This window comes from Ambystoma mexicanum, chromosome 8, assembly GCF_040938575.1.
Source record: "Ambystoma mexicanum isolate Mex_15411 chromosome 8, UKY_AmexF1_1, whole genome shotgun sequence".
In the NCBI taxonomy this organism is placed as follows: domain Eukaryota; kingdom Metazoa; phylum Chordata; class Amphibia; order Caudata; family Ambystomatidae; genus Ambystoma; species Ambystoma mexicanum.
The window spans coordinates 579,564,023-579,576,499 of NC_090929.1; the positions used below are offsets into that span (position 1 = coordinate 579,564,023).

The following is a 12,477-nucleotide window of genomic DNA, read 5'->3' on the forward strand; positions in this document are numbered from 1 at the left end:
CGGTGTTCCGCAGGGGTCTGCCCTCTCCCCGATTCATTTCAACCTGTGTATTAGGCATCTTCTGGCTCTCCTTCACTTCCATGGTTTCCGCTATTATTCCTATGCCGACGACACCCAAATTCTGGTCCGTCTTGACCTTAATCAAGCCAATACGGCCAGTCGATTTAGGTTGTCTCTTCAGGAGGTCAGGGAATGGATGTCATCTTACTGGCTCAAATTAAATGGTAGCAAGACGGAGGTATTGGTGGTCGGTACCACCTCACCTCTCCTTTATTGGACCAATGAGTGCTGGCCAGCCTCCCTTGGCCCTCTCCCAATCCCTGTGGCATCTGTAAAGAATTTGGGGGTTATTTCCTCCTCTCTTGCTATGGATGCCCAAGGTTGCGGCAGTATGTAAGAGCGGTCATTTAAAGCTGCGCATAATCCGGAAGGTACTCCCTTTTGTGCCGGAAAAATGCTGCGCCCCGGTGGTAGCAGCACTTGTTTTGAGTGGTCTAGACTGCAACTCACTGTATCTTGGCCATCCCCGCTATGTAATTCATCGGTTACAGCTACTACAGAACGCCGCTGTCAGAGCTACTCTTCGCCCTCCTAATGGAGTCCACATTACCCCCCTTCTGAGGCAGCTCCACTGGCTCCCGGTGGACAAGAGGATATTGTTCAAATCCTTGTGTATGGTACATTGGGCTTTGAACGGCCTCGGACAGAATATATTCAAGTAAAGTTCCCCATTACGTACCAACACGATGTCTCCGCTCCCACTCTGCTTTCTTGGTTAAGGTCCCCCGGTTTAGATTGACGTGTAGTGGGGGCCGCCATGGCTTGTAATGCTATTCCCCTGCCACTGCGGACGACAGCTGATCACCTTACCTTCCAGCGTATGCTCAAAACATCTGTGTTCTAATTTTGTTATATGGTAGCTCTTTATTCATCCTAGCGCCAGGGTGCCTTTGGGTGTTTGTGCACTCTATAAATGCACATAACATATCATAACATAAAGTAGTGTGCTGTGTTAACTGTCTAATGTTAAGACTATATGCGTGAAGATGGGTGGGACAAAGTTTATGTATCATTAGTAAGGAAGGTCCTATGTTATTGTTCATTGGAATTTTAAAGGTTTTGAATATTTGCAAATAACACTTTCAAATGTGATGTTTAACTACGACGTTACAGATTGTCTGTTAACATCAATTTTCTGGTTTGTGTCTTAGTCACACTCAGGGGAGTATCCAGCGTGGCAGGAATGCTGGGGCGGACTATGGAAAAAGTCCTGTTTTTTAATCGGGGAAATCAGGTGCTCCCAACGAGTGGCCAAGGAAGGAGCAACACCTAACTAGTCATCGTAATAGGCTTGCATGTCCCATTCTGACAAAACCACTACAGTCTTTAACAGTTGCAGCTGGTGAATTTGCAACATGGAGGGGTATAGATGATTTTGCTGAATTCAACTAAGTGAGCACACATGAATGAAACCAGCAAACTTTTTGCCCGGTTTTCCCCCTTAAACATTTTTTTTTAAATAATGGGGTGAAATCATACATTTCACCACAAACATTTCAGTAAAACTGTGCGACAATGTAGAATTTAAACTCTGCACTGCAGGGGACCCATGAAACACTCCAACAGATGTCAGAGTACAAACAGCACTCAGGAGCATCTTGTAATTGGTGGTGATGCTGGCTGAACCCAAAATAAAATCAGGAGGCAGCGCCCTACAATAAATGCCAGAATTGCCCACTTTCAGGCATGTTATCACCAAACCAGGTGTGTCCCCCTTTCATGCCTTTTGTGTACGAAGAATGTAATGAGGCTGGTCTTCATAATACATGCCAGCATTGCCCGTGTAAAACACATTTTCATGCAGCTAGTGCCAAACAAAAGGGTCTGTCACAACAATATATGCTCACGCTGCCCACCGTTCATGCTGCTAGTGCCCAAATCAAATCCTGCAATCTGTGTTAATATATGCCCACGCTGACCACAGTTCTGCATCATGCTACTCACTGTGACCATAAACGGAAGCTTTGGCCCGGACATGCATATGCATACACATGTTCACATATACACTCGCACAAACACACATGCAAACATTTTTTAAACAAAAAATGTTTACTTTGTCACGAGTCTAAAAGCCAGGGATGGTTAAATATTTCACACATGACATTGGAAAACTTGAAATCTCCTTAACCTGTCCAATACGTCTTAATAGGTTCAACATTTAGGCACCCCCAGAAGAGGCTTTGTGATAAAACAATGTGCTTGTAGTCAACGCTGGACAACATTTCAACATCAAACAATCATCTGTAACACTTAAGGAGTCCTGATTTCTTGTGAGGAAAGGGCTCCTCCTGCATCGTTTGCCATGTCTTTTGCCAGGGACTCAACTACACGGAAATGTCAGGGGGTTGGGGGAGGGGCGAGCAGCTGGGTAGATAACGCTTCAAGTGATATCTTGTCTGTTGCTGGTTAACGGACCATGTCCATCTGCATTTTGACACAATCCCATGGAACAGTGAATGACACTACAGTTGGATTGTCTTTAAGTTGTCATTGTGCAATCAGAAGGGAGCTCCTGTGCAAGTGAACTGAAACTGTGGGCCTGAATTTGTGCAATGGCACAGTGTCACCTGAAGTAGCATCACTTGGCCTAACATCCTAAAACATGGAATACTAAGGCATAACAGTTGAAGAAAGAATCTTTTTCTTGGATATAAATAAACAATTGTGACCAAATGTGATGGTTCCAAAGTGAAAATGTTTGTCCAAAGTTATTGGGTGGTTTGTTGGGGAAGGCATGGTAACAATAAGCACATCAAAATCATTCTACCTTCCTCCCTAACAGACAACACATCTCGTCACACAAACCCAGCATCGAAACCCAGCTTTCACAATGGAACATACACCAGCTGAAGACATGCGTTTACACTAAACTTCGCTATGTACCACACTAACTACAGCTAGACCAACACATCTCTACGCACTCCTTAAACACCACTTGCAGACACCACAGAGAATCACAGAAACAATTTACATTGGCAACCTGGAGCGTACATTAACCAGTGCTCCTGATAACTCAAACAATATTTTAAACTTCCACTCCAGGGAAAGCCCTATCTTTTCAGACCTGCACATACCAACATTACAACAAAGCAAACTTGCCCCGCTCCTCTGATTCGACGTTGGTCCCCAATACCACCTCTTGCGGACCAGATAGCTCCAAGAAAGGTGTGTGATGCAAGAGTAAGTAACATAACAAGACAGAGAGTCTCACTCATTTGCCAGCGATGCAGTACTCTAGATGGCTCAAGCAACTTGGGTGAATGGCAGCAAGAGTGGAGGAAATTAAGGCTGGTTCTGCTGCAGTCAGTTTGGTATGTTGGAATCTCTGGTGCACTGACAGGCTAGTCATACTATGCATCAGCCTGTCAAACGCAGTATTATGGGGCAGGGGAGAACCAGTGAAAGAATGACATAATTTTAGGTGATAGTCTCAAAGGTCACGGATAGAGGAGCACAAGGATTTTGTCTGAAGATCATCAAATCTGACCCATTGCAAGGGTTTTTTTCTTTCTGAGTAGTGTGAACTTTATCAATTCTAGGCACTCCATGTTTGTAGTTAATTCACGGTGATATTTAATCTTTGCATCAGATACACACTTACATTAAGCGGTAAAGCAGGGATTTTAACCCACACTGCAGTTTTGGCACTTGACACATACATTCCAAGTTTTACTTGGTACAAATATTTAAGTTTTGGCGTTCAAGGACAACAAACATAAATACTGTCTTTTAGTGATTACTTGCAAAATACACAAATCACAGAAAATTATCCTGAAAATATGTAAACCTTCATAAACGCATATTAAACCAAAATAATACAAGGCTTGCTTTTTTTGCACATACTGAATGGAAAACTACAAGTCCCGGAAAGAAAAATTATGCAAGTCTAAAACAGCTGTACCTTTTGCCCTTTAAGGAACACACTAAAATAAATTGTGTACTAAGGCCACATGGGTATAGAGCAGGGTTCTGCAACCTGTGCCTCTCCAGATGCTTTGGACTATGAGTCCCATGATCCCTCACCACTGATTATGCTGGCTAGGTCTAATGGGGCAAAACAAAGAGGTGACGGCTGGAATGTTTAGAATGAATCAACAAGGTCGAAATATGGCTGGGGATGCTTGTGGTTTCATTCAGAAGGGCTATGACCTAGCAATACGGGCTGGAGTGCCCCTTTTGGGGTGGGAGCAAGCCTGATTTCGATATGGTCTTTCCCCTTCTGTAATGGCTTGGCAGGCTGAAAAACTATGATCTGGAGGGTTGCCCAGAGCTGTGCATGTGGTTGTGATTAATTAAAAACATTCCAGCCATCACATTTTTGTTTTGCTTAAGTCACCCTGAGTGACACCGTTATGCCCAGACGTAGGTCCCGAGCCTGCTGCGCCTAGAGACCCAAGCTACTCCTCACAGATGATGTCCAACAAGGCCGAAACATGTCTGGGGATGCTTGTGGTCTTGTGCAGAAGGGATGTGACCTAGCAATTCGGGCTGGACTGCCACTTTTGGGCTGGGAGCAAGCCGGATTTGAATATGGTCTTTCCCCTTCTGTAATGGCTTGGCAGGCCGAAAAACGATGGTCCGCAGGGTTGCCAAGAGCTGTGCTCATGGTTATGATTACTTCAAAACCTTCCAGCCATCACCTTTTTGTTTTGCTTAGGTCTGATGAGAGCTGTGGTTCAAAACGTCTGGAGAGCGAAAAGTTGCAGACCCCTCGTATAGAGATTTTTTGTCACAAAATTCCAGCTTATTATAATGCATGGTGTTAAGAATATTGGGCAATCCACATAAAAGCAAACCATTGTTTTGCATGTCAAGCTAGTGGACATCATGGATATAATTAATCTTTAAGAGAGACTATTTTGTATTAGTCACTTTAATTATGTCTCTTTCATTTGGAAACGTCCCATCACTTTGTCAACTGACTAAACACTCATGCCTTAGAAAGGCCCTGCTAACTAAAGAAACGTGTTACATCAGCAATTGAAAGGCTGTTAAGGTGCCCTTTGTCATCTGCATTTTCTCCAGTTTAGTGGGTCTGAAGGTGAACAGGTCCCTTCAACAAAAGCCCAAAATGGCATGAGGGCAGCTTCAACCCTTTAATTATCATAAATACAAATGAAGGAATACCCTGATTGGGAATGGAAATTATTGTTTCACTCCCTAAAAATTCATTTTACCCAATTTGAGAAATAGGGATTAAAATACTCCTGCTTCAAAGTCTTAACTTGAGCCATGTTCCTAATGGCATTTCAAGCCTGTGAACAAATCACATCAGTATGCAACAGAACACAACAAAAACCTAGATTGAATTCCTGGAATGGAGTTCTGTTGTCAATGGCAAAAGACATATTTTGGTTTCCCTGAGCACATTTTATGCATCCACTTCTACAATCTGAAATTCACAAAGCTCAATTAAATATTTTTTAAAACATTTTAAAGAGGAGTGACTATTTACATTTCTTTATATTTCATGTGCATAATTCCTTCATTCTTCTATGAAAGATCAAGTTGTTTCTGAAAATGAGTCCTACCTCGTTGAACTTAACATTGGGTGGCTGTCCTGTATTAGTCTTAAATAGTCGTGGGGTACTTTTCCAGGTTTTCCCAAAGAAATGGCGATATGAGATATCGAAAAGGGAAATTCTGAGTTGATATTGAACTTCCACCAGGCTCTCCAATAATCTCTGCAAATAAAAATAAATACATTTAAGAGGCACACAAAAATGTTTAAACGTGAAAAACAAAAGGTGGCAAGAAGGGGTTCAGCCAACCTTTTGAATGACTGGGAATTCATATGAATAAGATTCAATTCCATAGTTCTTCCAGGGTTGTCCAACTCCAGGCCTCGAGTTTTCATTAGAAAAAAATTGCATACATTTTCAATCAGTGTATGCAAAACTATCCGATGAATATTAATGATGGGTATCCTCAAAATCCGACATGTTTCCGGCCCTCAAGGCCTGGAGTTGGAAAACCCGGAAAGGGTGACCAGCCATATACGGATTGGTTTTAATCCCACCTAAAGACAGAATCCAGCCTAAAATGTTAGCCCACAACCCCTCTACATGACATAACAAGCAACTCTAGGTATGCTCTGGGAATATTGGGCCACATTAGTGAGGTGCTGTTTGAGTTCAAAGACAACGATGTGGCTGTGTTTGAGGGGGTTGAGGCCTTTCACACACACATTAGGGAGAAACAACCATTAAAACCCACTGAGCAAGCTAGAATAAGATTTAAGTCAGAGTACCCAGTCTGCCTCCCAAACCTCATCTGCCAATTCCCTGGATCCTGGAAATTCTGAAAACTAAAACGGTCTCACCTTCTTCCGAGGAAGTTACAGAACTTTCTAGATTTTCGGGGTTCGATTCCGATTGAGAAGGAGACCTCGGAGCAGCAGGATTTATACCTGACTAGCCTGATCCAGAGGGTAATTCAGCTTTAAAGAAAAAAGGTTCTGGAAAAAGGGGTTTCAATGCACTAGGTCTAATAAAAACCTGAGATGGTCTTCCTGTTAGGACTATTCAACCCCACTGCTGTATGCGGTAGTGAGAAAGATGAAGGGAATGTAATAATACTTGGTCTTGAAAGAATAAATCTTGTTGGATGATAGGGATATGGATTTGGGAATTCAGAGCCTCTTCAATGCTGTAAATTCGGTCATGACTCTGAATTTCAACTATTCTTTTCTCACCTTCTGGTGGTATCACGATAATCAGCATGGGTTTTCAACTTTTATCAATTGAGTAGTAGCCCACTACTGACACCATATAAAAGGGCGGTGTGGTATCACAAGTATGACACTGACACAAGAGCTACACGTTTCAAAACCTTATTAAATTCTTGGGGTTTGGAAAAACTCCTACTTTGCCATATAGCTATGATGGGAGTAGTCTCTACCATCAAATTATAACACTGTCCTTGTCAGTCTATGTCAAATCAAAATGGCCTATACAAAAATAACCTAATGCCTGCCCTATCTCTTATACAAAAATGGTGTAAAGGGGAATGTGTATACAAAGGAAAGTCAGTGTTATAACATAAAGGATCGAGGTAGCTGAGTCAGCTCTCCTCCCCACATTGGACAGCACCGAGTAAGCGGGCCCCATATACAGGATGACAAACTGGCTCAGGTTATCAAAAAAAGGCAGTTCAAAACGTGGGTCGAGGCCTGCTTGGCCTTCCACGTTGAAGTCACTTTTTTTGTTGTTCACAAAACGTTCTTTCACAGTTCAACAAAAATTAATGTAGGTATTCCTCTGCTGGGCTCAGACCTCTCAAGGCATCAACAGTTCACGTAGGTCTCCCTCAGTCGAGCTCAGACCTCTCAAGGCATCAACAGTTCATGTATGTCTCTCTCAGTCAGGCTCGGGCCTCTCACCAAAAGGTACCTGATTTAACGTAGATCTCCCTCAGTCAGGCTCGGACCTTGCAATCACAGCACTTGCAGGGATTCCCTTCCCCAAGCTTTATTCACATTTGTTAGGGGTTGTCTTCCCCTTACTTATTTCATATTAAAGCTCTTTGGCTTAAAGCGCTATATAAAAATGTAATAAATACAAATAGATATACATATTCCGGGTCTCCCTCAGTCGGGCTCAGACCTTTCACTGATGTCGAAGACTTTCGAGTGTGAGAGGCTTATTTCCATAGACCTCCGCAGGATCACTTCGACCTTCGCTTCAGCTCTCCCTTATGGTATCTGCCCCAGGGTCTCTTAGTCTTGGTAGTTCCACAACACAATCAGAAAAGCTCAAAGAAATCTTTCCCTTGAAGCAATCACCTTTTAACTTCTCCTTTCGTCGAGGTTAATCAGTGAACTGCACATTTCAGTTTGTTCACTTTGTCGCTTTGTAACCATACATCAAACATTTCTTGCAGACTTTCGTGTGGGCTATTTCCTTTCGCCAGAACACTCTGCTACTCTATCACTGGCTTCACAGTTATTTGTGACTTTAAAGTTCACTACAGGTTTGCTTTCTTTTGCGTCCCATCAGCAAGCGCACAACCTTCAATCGGGAGATACACTGTTGCGGCTTCAATCTTTCCTTGACACAAACCAGCCTTTCATGTCTTTCGCTAACTCACCGGTTTTGTGCATTCCATTCTTTTCTCTGCAGCTTTGATTCACGAGTCAAGGTTGATACCACAGGTTTGGCCTTATACCACAGGTTTGGCCTGGCCTCCCCAACTCTGCCGTTCTCCCGGGAGGGTCGCTGGTATCCTTGGAACACACCACAGCATTCTTCTTGTCTGGGATTTGGCTTTCTCTGCGTATCCTTCATTGTTTCCCAGAGGCAACAACCTCCTGCAGGGATCTTCAGGGTTTCCCTACCCCTCACTCTGGTCCCTCAACTAGTCATTCTGCTCCAGTGGATTTGCCTTTGCCCCAGAAGATCTGCTCCTTCTCGTGTCTCACCTTGCTCAGAGTGTGTCTCCATGTTCCACCTTTTATCCGTGTTGGGGTAGTTAATGGGTATAAGATATATGTGATTAAGGTCAAGTGCCTGACTTTGCCTGACTTTATTAACCAGACATGTCCAATGGGATATTCAAGTGTTAGCCTCTTTACTCTCAGTCCTCCTCTTCCTCGGTCGGCCCAGTGTTTGTGTAGAAAGGGAAGGGGCTGGGGGGGGGGTTGGTATATCAGAGAATCCTATAAAATAGGATGAGGTATGGGCACGGGAAAGGGGGGGCTACAGCGTCTCACCATCGCCCGCCTCACCCCTATTTCCTGAAGATCCCTCACCCAGTTGATCCTCCCTCACTGGTCCACCCCCAGGGTCTGGATCCAAAGGCGATGGCCGTGCCCTGGCCACCTGAGAGAGAGATCGCCGGGGACTAGCAAGTGAGACACCCTTTGCTTTCTCACAGAGGCCACAGCGAGTTTTGGTTTCTTACCTGGCCTGATTATAGGTTACTATTGTTGCATTTGTTTAGGGTGGGGACTAGGTGTTAGCTGTGTTCAATGTTGACTAGGCTTATTGAAAACTCCAATAAATACATTATAAAAACAAAAGCAGTGTTTTATATGATGTTCTATATTTACTTCGTTCCTAACCATGGCCTTCTCCATACATAAAACTACAAATGCACATCCCGCGACACTACCTTCACATGCATTACAGAGCCATCGTCATTCCCATTTTGGAAACTTTTGGAATTGCTTTCATCATTAAATGCTGTCCCTTACAACCCAAAATGAACCTCAAATGTCATTAAAAAATATTACCAGGAACGTATTTCGGACACAGGCTGGGATTTGCTCACCTTAATGTGAAGCTCTCCAAGGGCTAGGCAGTAAGCTATAGGCTTCGGCGGGTTATTGGCAATGGCAAGACGATACCTCGCATGATTCGGAATTAACCGGCTTTGTTGCAGGACCTTCTGAAACAGCTTCTTGCAGAATGCGTACTGAGCACTGAAGCCGCCTCCTGATAACAACGAGGCTTTTAAAGGCAACTTCTCGCAAAGAAGGGTGGCATGGCTTGCGTCCAGCGAACGGTCAGGCATTATAAACACAATCTCCCTCTAGCTGTTGACGGAAAGTGCCAATTGTCGGAAATGCAAGCACTTTTCATCTAGTTAATGTCCATGCTTCGTGTGCACCACTGCAGTAAAGTAATTCAGCTTCTTAATGCAGAATACGTTGTTAGACAGCCCCTCCATAAATCCAAGTACAGCACCTCTTCTTGGCAGTTGCACAACGAAAAGCTCATATGTAATATATCAGTGGCGGTCAGATGAATGATTTAGCAACCGTGCATTATTCAGGCACACTGTGGCCTAGCCATGTAATAGTATACCGATTAGATGCAAATCAGCAGAACATACCAACTAGCCAGACTGCCGAATGCAGGCTGCTAAATAAGCCCCACAGACTCATAGAAAAACATATTTCTGGAAGATTGCTTTGCTTTTTCGCAGAGATGAACTGGCCCAAAGGCATTAGGGGTTGAATGTTGGGGCTTGTGGGCTCATGCTTAAAATAGAAAAAAGTGAAACTACAAGCCCCACTATTCGAAGTGTTGATGGCAACAACAAAAAAAGTAAAAAACAAGATTCAAGTGCTCTTTATGACACGCGCAGTGAGGCCATAGTAATGTCCGAAGAGCGCTGGGACGGCCCACTTTTCATCACATGTGGTAAATGGCCGTTATGTTTTTGAGAAGGCTTTAAAGTTGAGGGATAATCATTGCCAAGTGACCCAGTTGCAAATATCTCTGCCACACCTGATGCACGTAAAGTGTCACTCATCAATAGCAAGCAACGGCAAGTAGCGGTCCAAATCCATTATGACGTCACAACGTTTGCTATTTCTAAAGCAACAAAGACTGCCTGTAGGCTTCTCTGCGCTAACCTGAGAAACGGGAAACGGTGTCCTGTCAAAGTTTAGAAAAAATAGTTTCGACAGGTAAAGGTTTCGACACAAAAGTGCCAAAAACAAAAGTTTCGATTTTTTTTTAAATGGTAAAGGGTTTATTATAATTTGGTATAGTTAAATGGGTGTTTAAAAAAAAAAACAGGGGTTTGGGGGGACCCCCCCATAAAAATAAAAATAAAAAAATTCCAAACTTTTTTTTCGACACTTTTTTTTTTTTTTTTTTTTTTTTTTAATAAAACTACAGTTCGATACTTAAATCGAACTTTTGTTATAATTGACCTTTCTCGCATCTCATCCGTCCTCTCCAGTGTTTATTCACAGTGTGCTCATTGTGCTGGTGATAAGTTTGGATCACTGTTGATTAAAGATTTTTCTTTTCCTTATCACAAGTAGTGTTACAGAGAATCATGGTTAAGTAGTCAATTATCCTGCATGATAGCTTAATGTTATGGCCGGCGCTTACATATGACCACCAATCATTCGTGTCATAGTTCTGAGGTTTGAAGCTAGTTAGGTGTAGGGTCCGCTGTGTGATTGTGCCTGTGCAATCAAGTATCAAGTGCTTGAGGGACTCTATTTCGCTCGCATCACAGAATCGACATTTGTTGTCTACAGTGTCTTTCTTTTTTCGTATCCATAGCATTTCTCGATTGTTTAGGGCGTTCAGCCTAAATTTTAGAAACATGTTCCTGTGATATCGTGAAGGACAATTTAGAAGGTATTTTGGTGGCTTGTGTAGTTTTGTTTCCCCAAGACCTAATGGAAGACTCGTTTTTAGTTTCTTGCGTTTTTCAATGTTATGCATCCAGTCCCATTCTTCTAATTTTTTTTTCGCCTGTTGTGGTCGATCGATTAGGTCAGATTGACTTATATTTGCGGAGTTCATTATGGCTTCAAGTTTTTTTTTCCAAATTTGGATTAATATTGCTTGGGTGTCGTCATTTCTGATCTTGAAAATTTCGTATGCTGGTATTTTTTTGCTGCAGTACATTTTCCTAATGGTGGAGAGGGATTTCCAGATCACTGTCATATACAGCGAATTAAATGCAAGTTCGTATCTCAGAGCCACTGTCGAGATGTAGTGAGGAAGCTTCAAGGCGTGTTTCCAGAAGATCCCTTCTAGTCTTTGCCATAAGCAAAAATCCAGGTTCCAACCAGCTTCAGCTCCAAATACGATAGTTGGAATGACCTTCTGTAGATAGAAAGTCAGTAATGGTGCAATTGTAAATTTCCCGTATTCGTGATAGATTTTTGCTCCTTGTAATCCAAATTTGAGAGTTCTACTGGTTATGTCATTGACCCAAGCTGTTTCGCAGATGGAATTGTTGAACATCACGCCCAAGTATCTTATGGACGATACAATATTGAGTTTATCACTTGCAATTCGCCATATGAATCTTTTTCCTGCGTTTTTATTGGTATGACTGATGCTCATGATTTTTGTTTTGTCAGTATTGATCAGCAACTCATTTGATTTCATATATTCATTGAGTCGAGTCAAAAGTCGCTGTAGGCCAATCTGTGTATAGTCGATTAGTACTATATCATCTGCATAGATGATATGTTTGATTTGAGTGTCCTTGATCTTTGGCGAGAAACAGGGTACTGAGTTTAACCATTTCGGTAGGTCGGCTATAAAGATCTTGAATAGTTCTGCTGCCAGTGGGCAGCCTTGCTTGACGCCTTTATGAGTTGTTACTTGTTGGCTCAACTCGCCTTGTTGATTTATCCTAATCTGTATTGAGGTATTGGAATGGAGAGCTTTCAGGGGTTCTAGTATTGTTGGCGGACATTCCCACTTTCTTAGCTTTGACCAGAGTTTCTCACGATTTATTGTGTCAAAAGCTTGCCTGAGGTCTATAAAGGCAAAGAAGATTTGTCTCTTCGTGCGCAGCGCCTCAAGTTTTAGTATGTTTAGCACAAGTAGATTTACATCGACTCCGGCTTCCTCTGTGAAACCTGTTTGACGAACATCGTATATTTCTGCTTTGAGGGCCCATGAAGTGAGTTTCTTTCGAAGAAAGGAGCCATAT

General features: G+C 42.7%; 1 protein-coding gene across 1 annotated transcript in view; it reads right to left on the reverse strand.

The window, feature by feature from the left end:
• NPHP4 (nephrocystin 4) overlaps positions 1-12,477 on the reverse strand; it is a 1,060,260-nt gene that overhangs the window by 917,241 nt on the left and 130,542 nt on the right. Inside the window, exon 3 of the mRNA XM_069610268.1 lies at positions 5,592-5,744. Within this exon, the coding sequence (XP_069466369.1) occupies positions 5,592-5,744 (153 nt within the window). The remainder of the gene's footprint in view (positions 1-5,591; positions 5,745-12,477) is intronic.